Source organism: Arachis hypogaea, chromosome 18 (assembly GCF_003086295.3).
Source record: "Arachis hypogaea cultivar Tifrunner chromosome 18, arahy.Tifrunner.gnm2.J5K5, whole genome shotgun sequence".
NCBI lineage: Eukaryota > Viridiplantae > Streptophyta > Magnoliopsida > Fabales > Fabaceae > Arachis > Arachis hypogaea.
Window position 1 is genome coordinate 124,429,819 of NC_092053.1, and position 20,697 is coordinate 124,450,515.

The following is a 20,697-nucleotide window of genomic DNA, read 5'->3' on the forward strand; positions in this document are numbered from 1 at the left end:
AGAAAAACAACGACAAAGAAACATAGGCAAACAAAGAAGACAACTCACGAATATAGCTCCTGGCGGCCTCCCGCTCACCCATAAGAAGATGTGGGTTCACGGGATTCTTTTCAAAGATAGCAAGAAGGACGTCAGCTATCTGCTTATCTACAGCCGACAACCTTTTGTACGACACTTTGACGAAAGGATTCGACCCCGCGCCAAAACTCCAGTAAGTCTGGATAAGGCGCTCCCCCTCTAACGACAACCAGAAGGGGTGACGACCCTTGACGGGACGAACCTTGAAATACTTATCCTTAAAACCATGGTAGGAGTCCTCAAAAAGGCTAAAAATCTTCCTACCCTGGGCAGCACGGAAAGAAAGAAACCCTTTCCTCACCTTCCCCTGTTTGGAGGGGTTGGTAAGGTTGAAATAAAAAAGAAAAACGTCCACCGACATCGGCAGCTCCAAGTACTCGCAGACCATTTCGAAGCAGCGGATCGAAGCCCAGCTATTCGGATGAAGCTGAGACGGGGGGACGGATATCCGGTTCAGCAGCGCCATTTGAAATTCGGAGAACGGTATCCGAACGCCAACTTGCGTGAACATGGACTTATAAAACCAGATCCCATCAGGGACACGAGGGGAGTGAAAATTGAGCTCATAAATACGCTCATGGGGAGCAGGGACAATGGCCTCGTAGTTGGCCTCTTCGTCAGTCCCCCCACACAAGTAGCCGGCTTGCCGGAACTCCGTCAATTCCTCCAAACCCATCTGGTTGGGTGAGCTCCTTATATCGTCAGTCACCCAAGCATACGGGTCGTAAGCCGCACCAGATCCGGAAGACCGGGAGACAACGCGAGGCATACCTACAGCGGGGTACCACTCCGTTAGTTTATGAGGTCGGGAGCCCGAAAAAACTCAGAAACTACGCCTTTTCAACTCAATCATGACCAGACACGGCTAAAAACTACGCCTACCACACAAACCACCCAAAAAACCTATCCTGGAATGGTACCCCTTCCCTAACTCACCTACCCCAACATTGAAAAACCTTTCAACAAAAATAAACTAGCCATGCAACAAACGCAAGCAACAATCGCACAACAACAGGACATAACACAGATGCCAAAGGAAAGAAACCAGAAAATTACCTGGAACGATGAAGGAAACTTGGACTGAAAGTTGAAGCAGGAGGGAGTTCGCACTGGAAGCTTTGGATGTTAGGGAGAGAAGGAGTTGGAAATAGTAAGAGTGGGAGGTGGATAGGGAGAAAACTGTTTAAAAACCACCTCCAAAAGCGCAAAAGGAAGCAGGGGCAAGATAGTCTTTGCGCACAGATTTTTTTAAATCATTATGAGCATTAAATGCCCAGCGCGGAGAATGAAACGGCAAACAGATGCCACAGCAGATCAAGAGACACGCGCACAAGAGACGCGTCTCTCCCACGATCAGCCGACCCAACGACAACGTACGAACGTAGACATCACGCGCCACCAATGGCCCTCACGGCCATCGCTGACGCGTCGGGGGCACTGTTATGGCCTGGCCCAAACTCACGCGGGTTAACCCGACCCGAGTTCCCGCCAGCCCAACAACGCGCCCTCCACCCGACCCGGACACGCGTCCCGTACGGCTTGCACACAGCCGTGGGACAGCGCCCTTGAGGGTATGGGCCTGACCGCTGGAGGGGCCCACTACTGACATGTATATAAGGGGAGACTGGCTCTTCCCCCAAGGTACATCACATTCTTACACCACCTCCTTTCCGCCTGCACATATTCTGACAAGAGCGTCGGAGTGTCTTTGCAGGTGGCACCCCCCCTCTACATACGAAGTGCTTGGGACCTCGCACACCCGGGACCAGGAAACCACGGCCAGACGAGCCTCTCCACCATCCCAAGCGTTGACTTCAGGGTCCTAACCCGAACCGTCCGGTACCCGACCTACCGAACAGATTGTTTTTTAACTCTAAATTAAAGTGAAAATGCAGAACTTTAGTGTTTTCCAAATTATGGATGAATTTTATGGTGTGCCTGGTTTTGTAACTGCTCCATTACAATGGAGATGAGATAGTTTCAATGATGAGCCTATGATGTGTAATGGAAATTCTTAACGCGTGTGATTACTTGGCCAAGTTCGGGGTTTAATGCATTTTGAACAGCAAAGTTGTAATTGTATCTAAATATTGTTGATTTTACTTGTTTTATTCTTTCATGTTTAATGATTAAGTATTGTACGAGACAAATTGAAATTAAACCAGATATCTGTCTTTAATAAAATATTCATATTTTTTAATGGTAGCCAAAACACTTTTAATTGATTAACTTGTTTAACATATTAGAACTAAGCCCCAACTGAATTGTCTATAATCTTTTTTTATTATTTTCAATTTATTGAATTTAGTGTTGTTTTTAACCATTGTGTCTCCTGAATCTTATTTATAGATGGATGAAGGTATAACGATTGTGTATCATCATGGAGGCAGTTTTGTCACCAAACCAAATGGCAGTTTGGTTTATGACAATGATCACACTGATGAGTTGACTGGGCTGGATGAGGACGTATTAGATATACAGAGCTAAGCCAATAATCACCTTGTTAGAGAAGGTTCGGATGTTTGCGATGCGGTCCATTGCAAAAAACAAGGTTAAGTTATCCCACCATGTTGGTAAGCTCCCACCAATCCAACATAGTAGATTGCAGAAAATCCGAAAAGAATCTCAAAAATGGACACCGATTTGGAGTGGAGATGAAGAGTATCAAAGATTTGAGATCCACGATTGGCCTACCAACATGGCTGTTGACTTGGGAAAGAGCATATGCACCTGTAGGTTTTGGCAAATAACAGGTACTGAGGTCTACAATAATTTCTTATTTCTATATGTTTGTATCATTTTATTAAACATAGTTTAGATTAAATAGTGACTGCTTTGTATTCATTTAAGTGTTGTTATTTATTTTACTATTTTATTTGTCTCTGGTGATTGGTCTCTATTTAAATAGATTGTTGGATAATGTTTCACCACATCTGTCTTCGTAGGCATGCCATGTGTCCATGCATGTGCAGCCATCTCCAAGATAAATCGAAATTCTGAGGATTTTTGTCATCATTGGCTGACCATGGAAGCCTATAGAGATACTTACAAGCACTCTCTCAATCCAATACCAGGACAAGATCTTTGGGAGAGAAGTGAACAAAATAGGCCTCATCCACCTAAAATGAAGCGAAAGCCAGGGCCGATAATCCAAAAAAGACGGAAGGATGGTGATGAAGAGCCATCTAGTGTTAAGAAGTCAAAAACTGAAACCAAGTTGAAGAGGAAATACAAAGAATTCACATGTACTTACTGTGGTACGAGAGGGCATACAAAGAGAAGTTGCTCTCATAGGAAAGCTGATGACCTTGCTAGTGCCCTTGTTAGTGCAGCAGCGGCTGTAGTTGCAAAAGAAAAAGGTTCTAAGGCTGGAGAGACTAGAGATTCAGCAAATGCTGCTACTAGTAACACTCAAGCTGCTGAGATTAATGAAAATGCTCCATTAGCACCAAGGGAAGGTGTTGATGATGCAAATGCTTCAGAGATTGATCTCACCCAACCCACTTACTCACAACCAGAAAATCAAGAACAGGTAGTGATTGGTTTCTAATATTTGATTAACTGTTAACTGGTTTGTATTGGTTTATAATACATGAGTAAATGTTGGGTAGATCCAATTGATTGATACTATTTTAATAATATATTGACTGGTTTTTATTGGGCTGTATTGGTCACTAATTCTGTTAACAATTTTAACAGGTCCCTCCATCAGACCCACCTCCACCTCCACAACAGGTCACAAGGCCTGACAAGCTGCAATCGAAGAGGAAAAAAAATTTTCAATGTGGACCCAATGCAAGGAGCAAGTTCTGGGACAGCTGCACGCTTGGCAGAGTTTATGACATTCGTCCCCACCCCGGGCTTCAAACCACCAACAACAAAATAGAAAACGATTTGCAATGTTGACTGGAAGTTGTGTAGAACATATTTTGTAAAGAGCATTTGATCAAACTATGCTCATTTGATATTTTATTACTATGTTATGTAGAGTAATCTGTTTTGGTTTAGGATATTTGAAACTATGTTATTTAAGGTATTTGAAGTATGATACAGATACTGCTATTGCTAATGCTGTGATATTGACAATGATTAATGACTTTGAATTGCTTAATGAATTACTTATTTCTGGATCCCCTGTCAAGTGCAAGAACCACAAAAGGTTCTATTAGATTTTCTTTTGTAACTAATGGAAGTGCATACTACATATATCATTATCAGAGCTAGCTCTTGATTTGTCTTCATATACAGATTCAAAACAATTTGACCAATTTGAACAAACTATGCTCTTCTGATACTTATTTGGTCATAAGTTATACCTCATCTTTTGTATAATCTCACTTTTAAAGAATTTTTACAAGATATATCATTACCAAGAGAACATAAAATTCCATTTCTATTTTGTCATTAAATACATAACAATGCTTCATTCACATAACTGACATCATAGTTACATATATTTCATCCCACCTAATCCATAAGCTACAATCACAATTCCAAAAATAATAACAAACACAGACAACATAATATTCCACATTTTTAATATTCTAATTTCAGCTTCAACTGCACTAATTTTCCATCCCAGAGATATTTTCCAATGGTCTTCACTAACTGAACTTTCATTTCTGCCAACTATGCCTTCTTCTTCTTCAACATCTGCCCATTTAAAAAAGCCACACCATCTCTTACCAGTAGTCTACAACACCAAAAATCCAAAAGAAAAAAAAATTGAGAGGAAGAACAACTACAAAACCAACAAGCATTTGAGAAATAAGACACACAATCAGCTTGCAACAATTTAACTAACTTACATTATAGTTAGAACATCCATAGAATGATCTTTTTGGATTGGAATCTGTCCCAGACCATCGAAGAATAGGACGCAACCCACAACCGCACCAATGCGGAACCTTTCCACCTCTGTCACCTCTGTCACCTCTGTCACGGTGTGCATTCTTCACCCACCCACCATGCGAACGAGCTCTACTAGAGCTACCTGAGCCTTGGCTGCTGCTTCCCAACATTCTTCTCAACTCTTCGAGACACTCTTGCGATTTGGAGAAATTGGGACTTCTAGGTTTTATTTAAAATTTTTAGGGGTTAAATTGATGCCTTCAAACATTTTGCCATGTCATCTAACTGCAAGGGTGCCAGGTGTCAACGAAAATTGACAGCTCAGCTTTCCGGTGACGGAAAACGCCAGAAGAGCCAATTTGAGGCGCGGGTCAAAATTTCAGGGTACAATTTGAGTCAATTGAAACCAAAAGGGCTAAATTGAGTCGGGGGTCAAATTTCAGGGGCCAATTTGAGTATTAACTCAACTATGTAGTTTCAAGTTTGATATATTATTATATTTAAGTAATTTTATTAACAAAATCTAACTAAGTTGTTATAACTTGTTTTATATTTATACACTATGTAACTGATTTTTAAACATAAACAACTTCTCATTTTTAACATAAACGACAAATTTTTTTCTTCTTCTTTTAAATTTGTGCACACTTTTTCGATATTGCGTCTTCTTCTTCCTTTTTTTTCGTTATCTTTCTCTTTCATTATCGTCATCACCCATAACACCAATATTTTGCAAACATTTTTATTGGTTTTGATTTTTTCTATGCCATCATTAAATAATTTCGGTTCAAATTTTAGTTTATTTCAGTTCATTTGTGTGTGAATTAAGGTTCATTTGATACTGCTGATAAGTATTGACCAAATTTTTTATTCTCTAAGTAATTTCGGTTCATTTCTTAGTTTAATTGAAGATCATTTGGATCCAAAAATGAATTCAATGTGTTTTTACTAATGATTGAGTCTTTTTGACTGTTTGTTCAAATCTGAACTAATTTCGGTTGGTGCTAATTGAGATTCACTTAATACTGCTGATAAGTATTGACCAAATTTTTTAGTAAAGAAAAATGAAATTAATCATTATCACTTTATTCAATTGCATTAGATTCCACTCCATTTCATTCAATTAATTCAGTTTTGAACAAGCAGTCAAAAAGACTCAAGCATCGACAAAAATACATTTATTTCTAAATACAAATAAATCTCAAATAAACTAAGAAATGAACCGAAATTACTTAAGAAATAAAAAATTTGGTCAATACTTATCAGCAGTATCATCTAAACCTCAATTAACATATAAATGAACCGAAATTAGTTCAATTTTGAACAAGCAGTCAAAAAGACTCAATCATCAACAAAAACATATACAATTTATTTCTAGATCCAAATAAATCTCAATTAAACTAAGAAATGAATCGAAATTACTAAGGAATAAAAAATTTGGTCAATATTTATCGGCAGCATCAAGTGAATCTCAATTAATTCACAAATGAACCGAAATTATTTCAATTTTGAACAAGCCATCAAAAAGACTCCATCATCAACAAAAACACATTGAATTCATTTTTGGATCCAAATGAATCTCAATTAAAAGGAGGAAAAGAAAACACGCAGCAATAAAAGAATGACAATTGAGAGAAAACACACGAAGAAGAAAAAGGAACGCGAAAAAGAAGAAGGAAGAATGCAAAAAAAGAAGGAAGAGCGCAAGGAAGGTATGTGTTACGTTATTAAAACGCGCGTGTGTACACGCTAGTGTAATGAAAATAGTTTTTGTTGAGTTTTGACCAATTTAATTAGATTTAATTACCAAAAACACTTGAATGTGTAACTGAACTCATTACCTATATCTGTAAATAAAATATATCTGTAAATAAAATAGATATTGTTAAGCTTTTTGTTTTATCAATTTGAATATATTAATTTATGGCCACCACTTATTGAGTTCTTAATATTTTGATTATTTTCTTTTCTTTTTCAGGAATGAAGCACACGTACATTGAGAGAGAGAAAATGAAAGAGAAAAAAAAATTAACTGCTTTACTTTAAAAAAAGGTTAGAGAAATTTTTAATTAACAAGAGTTAAATTAAATCTATTTAATAAAGTGTTTACCTAAAAATTAAAAAAGTAACTCTATTATGAAATTAATTAAATAATATTATTAGATTAAAAGACTAAATAAAGGCCGAAATTAAAAGGATGAGTAACATTTTTTCTCCAGATAAAAGTTTTAAATTTTAATCCAGCTTAAAAACCAAAAACATTTAACAAAAACTCATTCCATTTTACCTATACGTATACACCAAAATCAGCTATCAATATAAAATATATGTTAAAATATAAACATATATTTAAAATAAATTAAACCACACATATATTTATACACAAATACAAATAATATTTTTGTTAATAATAAGATGATATCAAGAGAAGCTACTCAAAGAATTTACAAAAACGAATTGATATCATTACAAATTACTTAACCACCACTTTCGTATATAGTATTAATCACATTAATTCATCATAACTCACATTTGCATCTTTATCTCTAGCTCCAAATATCTTATTCTTTAAATTGTCTAAATTACATGGGGCACAACGTCGATGCAATGTTTACAATACAAAATCCCAAATCTTGTTTCACTAATACATTATCTTCCTAAAAAAAGAAAAAGAAGGAATACACTTTCGGGATATGCTTTTTCTTGATAAGCTACGTACTATCAGTTGGTTAATTTCATTGATACAAAAATTTTAAAAATAATAATAATGAGTAAATAACACGAGATACCAAGGATTGAAAAAAAAAAAAAAAAAAGAAGACGCAAAGCAAGGTATAGAAAACTAACTTCACAAGCCTTCAACTATATTCTTTGAACTTCTATTGCTATGTATTGTTTTCATGCGTTTTTGCTCTCTTCCAAACAATTACTATGCCATAAAAATCAGATGTAGCCAAAAAGTTTTCTCCATGGTTCCAAGCAATTCCGAGGACAGGAAACCGATGACCCTATATAATATAAATTCCAAGTTATATTGAGCTTCTTGATTTTTCATCACGTTGAAGAGTCCACTAAAATAGAAAACTAACCTGCAGCTTGTTTACACAAGTATGCTTTGGCCGCGTTAAATCATAGAAGTAGACATTTGAGTCTTCACTTCCAGCAACTTCACATGACAACAGGATAATATTAAAAAGATAGTAACTTAAATACTGCTATGTAATACAAGACACTCGGGAAAACTTATGGCCTTTTGGTTTTTGTTTTCATTTTAGTATCTTTCGTTTTCAAAATTTTGTTAAAAGAAAATATCAAAAGTGAAAAAGAAAAACCAACTAGGCCCTAACATGCTCGCAGAAAATTGGTCTCTAAGGCCTATCAACTATCAAGTCTCAATAGAGCATTATATATTTTATAGCAGTGTCAACAAAGCTTAATTATTGAGATATGGGTGCAAGTGCCAACAAAGCCAGATTTTGGGTCAAATTTACAAGAGCAACATAATTTAAATTTAAACTATGCAAAGAGGTCGTGGAGAAAAAGAGAAAGCAGTGACAATGATATACCTATGAACTCTCCTTTTTCTAAGGAAAGAAGGGGGCAGAAAGAAGCTTGAATTTTGTGTGTACGTGGGGCTAACTTGAGTGAGCATCGTATAGTTAAATAACCTTGTGTCTCCAAAGCCACACTACAACATAACAACTTCAGTGATCCAAAGAAAAATAAATAAACAAAGAATAAGAGTTTCACTAAAAAACAAGGAAATGCACTGAGGATTAACGGCAGTTCTTTATAAACCTGAAGAAAGACAGGTTTCCGTCCTGAGTACAGGTCAACAATACGGGTCCTCCAGCCAGTAAAGAAAAACTCCGATACTGCACTGTTGTTACAGGAGATTTGTGTCTGCTGCTACTTCGGTAACGATGAGCGCGGGATAACACACCTGTGTGGGAGTTCATATTTACTGAGTATATACATCCCTGCATACACAATCCAGTAAGTAAAGAAAATCAGATAAAACTGAAGAAGGATATACATATGCATGTATATTAGAGGCACACCTGTGCATCCCCACAAAATATGAGGTTTCCTGTATGATTAATGTCCATTGCGGTAACTTCACTGTCAAATACTGATGTATTAATTATCCTTCCAGTGCTAAAATTGAACACCTAGTACAAAATATAAAGTTTAAGAAAAGTGAATTGAAACAATTAAGTTACGATGACAGTTAACATATGGTAAGTGAAAATATATAGTAGCACAGAATTTTAGAGGAGAAATTATTCAAGGTAATAGAGTATCCACAAGTCACGAGTAGCTGATGGCAAGAATATTGACCGTATCATGAATTTACATGTTCATGAGAATAAATGACTCTCCTTGCTTCTTTTCCAATTCCACAAAAAAGAAAAAAAGAAAAGATTATTTCTTCTCACTTACATGGGGAAGTGACAAAGGGAATAATTCTACTTATCTGGGACTTATATGGCAGGGTATTGACATTGTTGATAGAACAAAGCATAGTTGTATTTGGGAGTTTTGGAGTGATTGGGATCTGCTGAGAGTCATTTACACTATGAATGGGTTCTCCCTCATAATAATGAGGATTATACCAAAAACATTTACATAGGCTATACTGAAATTTAACAATATGACAATTTGTAAGCCACATTACCCTTCCAATTGCTTAACTCAAATTATCCAAACACAAATCGGGTAACTCATTTCTGTTCCCTTTCTATCTTATGCCATTACTCCCCATTCCACCCCAGTCTCTCCAAATCTTTCCACGAATAACCTTGGATCCAAACTATAAATTCTTCACTATACTATGTGAAGAAAGAACATGATGCAATTCATGACATTTCAGAAAAGGATCTGTCATATATGATGCTTCCTTTTTGTTTTGAAAGAGTAAAAAGAGAAACAGGCAGCATATTTACATTGATTTCCCTGTGTGAATTGCCAACTGAAAGGAAGTTGTTATTTACCTGCACCATATAGAGAGAAACAGACTTCCATCACAACCAAAGATATATGGAAAGAATAAATTTATTACCCATATAAAAATAAAAATTATGCAAGCATATTAAATACAGAAAGTTGCTGAGAACATATCGTTTTTAAGATTAACCAATTGAAATATTTTGAAATTCACTAGGAGTGACCATGGTTTGAGTTACTGTAAGAAACAATCTGATTTAATATGATTTAGATTTTTAACCAGACTAGTTGAAAAACATTTGAACAGGTTCAGAATCAGATTGAAACTCATGGAATTGGTTTTGAACCGGTTTAGACTTTATCAAACCAGGTTGAGAAGCGTTGGTGATGGTCAAAGACAGTGTAGACACTATTGATCATAGGGAAATATCATTGTGGTCGATGGATGTCATGGAGGACAAAGTTTAAGAAAAAATAAATAAATCCTACTCACGCCACCAACCCCCCAACAGCAACTACTTTTCGACAAAACAAGAAAAAGAAACTTACAAATAACCCAACATATATTAGGAGGTAGTCCCAATTCTTTACCAAACTCAATGAAACAAACTGGCTATTGCCTTATCATTCTCTTCAAAATAAAAATTTTAAAAGTCAATCTATGCAACTACCAGGAAAAGGGAAAAACAAAAGAAAAAGAAAAAAAAGAAACACACAGACATAAGTAAATCAAAGCTTAAGGGCTTGACTTCCTCAAACTGTGAGGGATTCAAAACCACCCATGAAATATCTAGTCTTTAGTCTACAAGTCAATTTTATCACCTCTTTCATTAGTATAGGGTACGAGGAGAAGGAAGACAGAAGAGACTGAGGATCTAATACAACACATACAAAGTCATAGATACTTGGCATAGAATTTTAGGATTTCTTTGGTGTTAGATAATATTTCGTTTACAATGAAAAGTACATTAATTTTCATTCAATGTTCAATGGAACAGCTAAAAAAACTGAAACTTATAAAGATAAAAAAAAATCGATCTAAAAGTAAGATAGAAATAAAATAGAATAATATCTGTGGACCCTTGGGGTGGGTGTGATCATGAATTTGGTTTTGGAGAGGAGGAAAAGGCTTTGGAAGGTTAAATCTCGTTCATGGGTTTTGTTTTTGGAGGTCAAGGGTTTTGGAGGTATTAAATTTAATTTACCTTTTTATCCTTAATATATTATTATTTTAGAATTTATTACCATTTACTTTTATTATTTCTAATATTTAATAACGGATAAAATTGTAAACATATATAATAAGCCCTCCAAATCCCTATTCATTACATATTTTATATTTGTGAAACAAAAAAGGGCTTAAAAATATTAATCACTTCCCCCTTTCCTTTCTCTTGCAACTCGCAAACACACCCTTAGTTTTTTACCTAATTATAAAATCCAAGAAAAACTTAAGGAATTCGAACATTTTAAAATCTAGGATAAGTATTTTGCTATCCAGCTATCAATATCAAAGATAGCAATGCTATCAAGCTATCAACTCGGAAACAAGGTTAAGATACACTCATATATATGCAATATCTTGTACTCACAGGGTGAAAACGGATGCATAATTGCGAAGAAACTCCATATATCACCCGTATGCAAATGCCTTTTCCTATCTCCCATACTCTCACAGTTTTATCCAATGAAGATGACGCAACATACTGGTTGTTTGATGTAAAATCAAAATCTGTAAATAAACCATCAAAAAGAGAAAGCATTGATTGTAAAGGAACAAACTAAAATAAGGTAAACATAACAGTGAAAAATAACAATTATTTGGCATTGACCTTCTAATAATCATGCTACATGTACATCAAAAATCAATTACAAAATCAGCCACCCATATAAAATACATGTTGAAATAAAACTATACATTGAAAATGAGTTAAACAACACATGTATTTATACACAAATATATGGTGACTAATTTGGTGGCTGGTTTTTGGTGTGCACATAGTATTTTTTTATCCTTAATATATATAAATTGCAGCAAACTCTATTATAAAAGCAAAGTAACCATTAAGGTATGAACTTGGCCTAAAATTGTAGGATAGCCTATCATAGTCTATAGGTGAACTAGTTGATGATTAATCACAGGTTTATATTTGTCAAAATTCTTTCTTTGTAAAATCATAGTTGATAGAAAATAAATTTAGTTACAGATCTTAAAGAGGATGAAAACTCCTCTATAATATAGAAAACAGAGGGAGAGAAAAAAGGCAAGGCAATCAATAATAGCATATTAGATCTTGTCGTCTAAGTAATAAAACTTTGGCTGAATCACATGTTGAAAAATGGTTAACCAATAGCAAAGCTATTTTTCCTGAAATGTCACAACTTTCCTCTACAATACGAAATATGCAAAACACAATTTTTTCAAGCATAATCCACATTAAAAATAATACATTGATGATATTGCCTTAGTGAACTTATAATAATACATGTGATACAAGATGAAATAAAAGACTGAAAAAAAAATACCAGTCTATCCAACCTGTAACATCTTTGGAGTGCCCATTTAACTGTTTGATGACCGTAGGTGTCTCAGAAACACTGCAAACAGTCAAGGTTCCATCTGATGCTCCATAAGCTAGTAGATCAGAACTCATGTGTCCAAACTTTATCACAGTAACTACACATAAAGGATTTAGGCATTATTCCTTCCAAACCAAGTGGACTAGATATAAATCAGTGGCATAATGGAAAGAAAACCAAGAGCTCTAGATATTACCAGCAGCTTTGCACTGATCAAAGATGCAATGCATGCCAATAAAAGAATAGCCAGGCTCAACCCCCCGATGCCGTGGACGATCAGAATCACTTACACTTGAACCAAAACTTGCTCTATTATTGGATGCTGGATTTGGAGTTTGCACATCCTAGAATTAAACGAACACATGATTTGGTCATGACATGTCAAAAGGTTAAAGATCAAGAAAATTAAACCACCATTTGAAGTTTTATAGAAAAATTTAACGAACCTCCTCCAATTTAAAAAACTGAACACTGCATGTTTCAAGCAAAACCACGTTTCTTTTACATTCATTAACTGTAACTATCTAATATACATGTCGCTATCCTATTGCATTACCATAGTTTCCTTTAATAATTTGAAACCTGAAACACAAGGTCCGGTAAGGTTTTCCAAAATCTAGAAAAGACGGTTGGGAGATACTTCAACTTTTGCCCATTGTAATTTCGGCTAGAGAAGCATTGAACTTGCTAATGTTACATACAAAATCTATTCATGTGCTTTCACTTAATTATTAGAATTTGTGGAAAAGATGGTTCACAATATGATATCAGTCCCGCCAATTCAGTGGGGCACAATTGGATCTCTGTAACCTCATTCTTCTAATGAAAAGTTATATTCCCATGCAAGATAGGATAGATCAAAATATTATCTATCCTTCAAATCCAGAGGACTCTTGCATGAGAGGAGGGTCAGTTTGTATTGGCATTTGAAAAAAGTACTTATTTTTTTCATCTTTTTAAAAAAGATCTTTTTTAACAGACAAAATTATTTTACATTTGGATAGGCTTTTTAAAAAGAGTTTTCAAGTATGAAAAACGTCTTTTGCTTTTGCTTTTTTTAAAAGCAAAGTATTGTTAGCTTTTAGAAAAAGCAAATAATTTGCTTTTTTAAATAAAAGTACTTTTTCTAAAAGACGTATCCAAATACGTTTTAAATTGAATAAAAGTACTTTATTTTTTAAGAAAAGTATTTTTTTCACTCAAAAAAGCCAATCCAAACTAGCACATATTAGATATAAAATCATTTGTGTGAGTTTAATATTTACTTTTCATCCTTTCGCTAGCATGTTTGGTTGAACATTTTGAAAGTTTGAAGCTATATACTATAGCCTTTTAAGAATTAAAACGGAAAGGATTCTTCCAAACAAAAAAGCTGCTTAAAGATACAGCAAACTAAATATTAGATTCTTTTTTTTTCCCTTTAAAAAAAGATATTTTAAAAGAATATATAAAAGGAAAAGAATATAAGACCTTTGAGAAGCTCCAATTATTGTGAAGTCTAGGATAGTTAGATAAACAAGCATGCATCCTGAGAAGTTTCAGTAAACAGAGCCTTACGGTCCAGACCAAGAACTTATCTAGTAATTTTTCCTAATATACCTAATTCAATTGCTTAAGGATTTCTTCTGACATTCCCTTTCTAAAAGAACAAATAACAAAATAAACCTAGGTATCCTACATCCTCAGGGGTGCTTCGCAACTACAATCTTTCTTCAATGACAGCACACTCAATGCAAGTTTATCACAACATCTATAGGGAACTAAACATACCCGACTAGAAGTCCAGCTGTCTGCCTCAGACCAGCGGGAGAAGGGATTTGGAGATGACATCCATCGACCACTGATGCATCAACCAGTAAATTATCCTGATGTCAGAATTGTACCGAAACAAATTTAAGCTAGCACAATATATGAGAAAGCTGCATTGGCAAAATATTTGGTCATATTTGACTAAAAGTAAAGAATTAACCACAAAGAAGTACATATGAATATCAAAACAGAAGGATGGCAATTGAATTGGGAAAGAGAAAGGTCTTATAACAACATTTTATTATAAGATGTGATATCATTTTTAACCTAGAAAATAATAGAAAAGGATTGGTGAAGAAAAATACACCAGATTAAAAGAGCTCCCGGTTCTTTCAGCCAAAAAGTCTGAGATATTTTAATACATATGAATAATGTCTGAGAGATATTAATGTATCTAACTATATATCCGGATCATTTGAACTGAAACTCCATTTACAACCATGCCTATCTTTAGGTCTTCAAATTTTGTCACCCTTTTGATGAGTTGAAAATCATGGAGTTCAACATCAAACATCTATGCTCATAACTTCAAGTAAAAAATTCCAAAACCTGTTTCCTGGAGTACTCTGCAGACTTGGGACACGTGAACTTTCCCAGTTCTTGGGCCTAGATATATAATTCCTGTATGCCACATAAGTTTTTCCATTGCATCTCCAATCCTTCAACACAAATATTCCAACGTCAAAAATGTGCTGAACTTCATCCAAAACAACACAATTGAGAAGAGCATAAAAGACAGCCTACAAACAAAACTGAGTAGAAAATTCGTGGAAAAGCAACCAAATTGTAATCGATTAGGTGACATTCATCCTATTGTGAATCATATGTAAATCATTTTTTATTCCTCTCTTTTTTTTCTTTTTTTTTCCACCAATAGGTTGTTTTCTTTTTCCTCTATCTTTAGTCATCGAAAAGGTAGTTTCCACACATGACCAGATTCTATCATACTTTTCACGGTACTTCTACCTTGCTTTACAATTTTCTCTCAAATCTATTGCTTACAGAGCACTGTAACAACACGCGAATCAATGACCGAACTGCAAAATCATTCCAAAACTCCAAAAGTAACAGCACCAACTCCAAGAGGAAAAATCATATATATATGATTTTAAACCAAAATTCAAATCTAGCACGATTGATCTGAGCAAACATGAAGTTCCAAAGAAACCAAATGGAAAAACAGAATAGAATGAGATTAACAAAGAAATCGCATAGAGAATTTAGAAGCAGCGAACACTGTAACAATGTGATTTTTCAGATTTGTGCGATAAATTTGAAACTATGAATCGATGAAGCGCAAATTTTCAAAATGGAACGTACTCTGCGGCTGAGAAGTCCGGCCTCGGCCTTCCGGTGAAGGAGGAGGCGGCGGATGCCGATGTATTCGGGATCGCCTTCGGCGGTTGCGGGTTGCAACAAGCAGCAGAACAAGTCTGGATCTGAGCTGCTCTTCTTCTTGTTGCCGCCGTCGGCGTTGTTGGTTTCGATTTTGTTGTTGCTGTTGCTGTTTTGGTGTTCGTTCTGTTTGAGCTCTGGTTCGCGGTCGTTCATGGCGGCGCTGCTCTGCTCCGCCATCGTTCCTATGAATCCTTCATCGGAGAGCGGTGGCCGAGCTCGATTCTCCGGCGTGGTTGACCGTTTTGGAATGAGAGGAGAAGAAAGAGAAGAAGATAAATAAATGGAAACCGTACTAGCCGGTGATCGTGGGAGAAATCGAGGAATAATAATAATAATAATAATAATAATAATAATAATAATAATAATAATAATAATAATAAATAAAAATGTCAAAAATGTTTTTTTTAAATATTTTTTAAAAATTAAAATTTAACATATATAATCAATTAATCTTTGTTATTTTTATTAATCTTTATTATTTTTATTAAAATTAGACCGGATAAATCAGTTTAGCCAAAACTATATATATATATATATATATAAATTTTAAAAATTTTAAATTTTAACTCTATTACCACAGAGAAGAAAAGAGTTAGAATTTAGGATTCTCAAAACTAATATATATGATAAGAATATTTTAATCATTTTCTATAATAGGAGTATTGTAGTCATTTTTTATAAAAAGTAATATTAATTTAGATCGATTTAAAATTTAATTATCATTTTTCAGTCAAATTAATTTGTCTGGCCTAATTTTGACAAAAATAACACGATTTAATCGATTATGTATTAAATTTTAATTATTAAAAATATATTTTTTCCTTCTTTGTTTGATATTCTCCTCCCAAAAAGAATTATGAGAATATAAAATAAGAAGATGAAGAAGAAGAAACAGCAAAAGAAGAGGAGGAGGAAGATGAAGAGTTCTGAATTATGCAGAACTTATCAGAATAAAAATACACCCAAATATTTTCGTTTTACACCCAAATTTGCTATAAATACAGAAATGAGTTATGCTACGTGTACACTAAAATCAGCCACCAAAGTATACTGGAATACAAATATACATTGAAAATAAATTAAGCACACATGTATTTATACACAAATACATTGGTAGCTGATTTTAGTGTACAAATACCATTTTTGAAAGAAAAATATTTTTTCTAATGCTGCATTTTTTTCTTCTTCTTCTTTTTCTTATTTCTTTCTTTTTTTTAGCTAAATGAATGTAAATTTATCCTCTTCCAAATAATTTTACAGCATTATGTGTTTCTTCTTCTTCTTTGTTTGATTTTTTTGTTTTTATTCTTGTTAAGAGAGTAAAATAAGAAAAAACTTAAGAAGGTAAAACAAAAAAAGAAGATGAATAAAAGAAAAAAGAAGAAAAAGATAATGATGATGATGAAAAAAAAAAAGAAGTAGAAGATGAGGAAGAGGAAGAGGAAGAGTTTTAAGTCATGCAGAACTTATCATAATAAAAATACACCCAAAATTCTTATAAATACACCCAAATATCTTTGTCTTACATACAAATATCTTCGTGTTACACCCAAATTTGTTGCAAATATAGAAAAATATTTCCTCTAATACTATATTTTTTTCTTCTAAATTGAACCACACCTCAATCACTTGATGTGGACTTAAAACAATAAAAAATATTTCGATTTTCTTACTTCAAATCCAGCTGAGGGATTTGTCTTCTCAGTCGGAGATATTTTCAATTTCCATTTTCCTTCTATGCTACATGTAATCAATTGATTCTTAATTTCGTTTCTCTTTTTATTTGTGCTCCGAACTCTTGTAGAAAAACCTGCAGCCTTCGCATAATCTTTGTAGAATTTTGCAGCATCTTCAAGGGTGTTAAAGGTCATCCCAAGCTTGGATACAAACTGCTCATCAACACCACAGATTTGCTGCAAAATACACCCAAAATACACCATATTAAAATAAGCATAAATTATAGAATGCAAATACAACTATAAAACCATTATAAAAAATAATAAAAATCAAATTCATGAATTATCAATAAACAAAAACTAAAGCAATTCAATTAAAACAATAAGACAATTCACCCTCAATGAGATGAAATGTCATAAACTGTAAATACACCCAAACTTTCCTGAAATACACCAAAATATTCTTGATTTACACCCCTGATATAAAATGCAGAAAATTCATCAGAATTAGTACATTAGATTCAATTCAAACAAGAAACAATGAACAGCAAATTTCACAGACAAGGTTCACATATTATTCAGTTACATAATCATAAACTACTAATTGGATTCAAATTCAGATTCAATTATTAATTGGAATTAAATCACACCTCAGAAACTTCATTGAATTTAAATTTAAAATCTACTTCGTTCTGGTTCAGTTGATAATCTGAAGTTGAATCATCCATTATCTTCAAAACGATTTCAGAACTTGATTTTAGAAACAATGGAAACGAAAAAAACGAAGAAAGAGAACAGAGAGAAAACTTATGTAAACAGCGAAGGAAAAGGGAGAGAGAAACGCACGAAAGAGATCGAAGAGAGAAGGTAAGAAAACGCAAAAGAAATTCAAAAAAGGAAACGAAATCTTTTCAAAAAAAGAAGTTATATATTCGCGCGTTAATTGATTAGAAAATCTGTTAAGGAGGCGCGTGAAACATACGTGTCATAAGAGGCGCGTTCTAGGAATTAGGAATTTTCAGGACTTGTATATCTTGTATAATGAAAAACTTGTATGTAGAGATTAATTCTTACTTTTACATGAGATAAGAAAAACGTTAGGGTTGAATACTAAATATACTATATCTACTCTTTTATTATAATTAATTAACAAGGCAAAAAAATGAGCTTTGTAGACTTAATACAAATATCTTTTTCATCGATGTAAGGCTCATTAAAGACTTTTTGGCCCAACAAGAAAAAGAACAAATAAAAATCACACGTCCAATGGGGACTCGAACTCTCAATTGCCTGATTAGAAGTCAAACACCTTCAAGTCCAAAAAAAAAAAGAGAAGTCAAACACCTTATACAGTAGGCCATGGGCGCTTTTCGATGCTTGCTTTCATGAAATATTTATGAGAGTAATTGACATAAAATGTTTTCACATAATATAACACGTGTGATATTTACACTTATTATGTTAAGTGATTTAATAAAATATGTCTAATTATTTAGTAATTTTTATCTGTTATTTTTATGTGAATACTCACTAATATTTAGTAATTTTATTCAATAATATAATTTGGATAATAAAAATTTAGTTGCGCCCTAAATATATAAGTGTACTAGATAAACATCTTTTAAAATATGAGAGTTAATAAAGTAATAAAATAAAAAATTAATCACTCTTAAATTAAAATAATAAAATTTATATATGATAAAAATTATAAATTTAATGATAATTAATCACTTATTTTATCATTTTATTTATTTTTTTTTTTACAAATTTAAGTGTAATAACCTCTCATTTTACTAATTTTATCACCCTTTTTTTTTGCTTTCTTTACTTTGGTCAAACAGTCTTGATATTTTTATTGGACTCTTAAGGGGGAGGGTTTTACATGGTCCAGAGAATTTATTTTTTACGTACAAATCACATCCGTTCTTTTGTATGATTATTCACGCAATTAATATAAAAAAAAGGACAAGTTATCGAAATAAATTATTTGAAAAATAATATTATCATAATACAACATATGAATAATGAAGATGCAAATACAACTTTTATAATTCTATAGAAATACGGGAGAGATATAGCGAATTAGAGATTGCACGTAAACTGTTAGAAGGTACAACGATTTACGTTAAAACACGTGCAAGTAGAAACCGCTATATCCTATAGTAATTTCTGAAAGAGCTGAACAAAGAAGAAACCGCGGCACTCCTACAGCAATTTCTTCGCATATATCATTTCAATTCAATCTATATCTTTTATTTGATCATCATATTATCCTATATACTATATAAAATATATTATTATCATTATTCTATAATATCATCACTATTATATAATAAATTTATATTATTTATTTTATCCCTTTTTTTATACATTATTCATGTTCCAATTTAATATATTCTTAGTTTTGTGTTTCTTTCTTCTTTTTGATAATCATTTTATTATATATCATAAAAAGTATTTCAAGTATTATAGTAATTTTAATTATTAATCTCAATTATAATATATATAATATATAATTAAAACCAATAGTTAAAATTACTAAAATGATTAAAACATCAGAGTACTCAAAATATTTTTTATATAGTAATATAATATATCAATATATATACAAATTATTTCGTATGGTTTTAGACTTAGTTTCTCTTCAATGCATGATTTATTTTATCCGAAAGAATTTATAAAATTTAAGGAATATTTTTTTAAGAGTATATAAAGAATAGCTTTTTGAGTTTTTGTTCGAATATTCTTTTAATTATCTTACCTATATAAAGAATTTATAAATATTTATTTTAAGAGTATATGATAAGATTATTATTATTATAATAAACATGTTTTAGTTTTTTTTAATAAATACAAAATATATTAGAAACTTAAATTTTGTACATTGAAGTACATGCTGGCTAAACCTTTTTTATAAATGCAACTAATATTTTGATTTCAATCAAATGAAAAATTTTATAATTAATGAAAATTCAATTGAGGCATTTGAATTTTTTAGTATTTGAAATTTTGTGAAATTTAGAAATATATACCTTATTTGTTTGTTTTTTTTTATTGTAATTTATGTTCATTTATCTTATTCAAATAATAACGTTGTTGTATACAAATATTAAAGTTGATCTAGAAAAAATATATTTTTAAATTTAATTAAATTTAAAAAAAAATAAAACTTGTGCAATATAATGAAATTATAAATTCTTTTTATTGGTGTATGTTATATATATGGTAGTATTAATTATAGAGGCACATGTAAACCGTTAGCGGAATGTCACGATTTTCTCATTGTTGTATTTGTGAAAAAACCGCTACAAAGGCACCGCAGTTTCTTTTTTGTTCAGCAACTGCTATAGGATGTCCG

General features: G+C 32.9%; 1 protein-coding gene across 2 annotated transcripts; it reads right to left on the reverse strand.

The window, feature by feature from the left end:
- Positions 1–7,372: 7,372 nt before the first annotated feature.
- On the reverse strand, positions 7,373–15,984 carry LOC112771579 (uncharacterized). Of its 2 annotated transcripts, none has more exons than XR_003187111.3 (12): positions 15,586–15,984; positions 14,815–14,924; positions 14,227–14,296; positions 12,653–12,800; positions 12,416–12,553; positions 11,469–11,608; positions 9,876–9,923; positions 8,991–9,101; positions 8,728–8,909; positions 8,496–8,631; positions 8,019–8,095; positions 7,373–7,937 (listed from the first exon to the last, which is right to left on the reverse strand). XR_003187111.3 is itself a non-coding variant. In XM_025816365.3 (12 exons), the coding sequence occupies exons 1-12, from the start codon at positions 15,838–15,840 to the stop codon at positions 7,815–7,817; spliced, it is 1,524 nt and encodes a 507-aa protein (XP_025672150.1). In that variant the 5' UTR covers positions 15,841–15,984; the 3' UTR covers positions 7,373–7,814. The 2 variants fall into 2 exon arrangements, 1 of the variants encoding a protein (XP_025672150.1); XM_025816365.3 differs by having other exon boundaries at positions 8,496–8,617.
- Between the last annotated feature and the right edge of the window lie 4,713 nt (positions 15,985–20,697).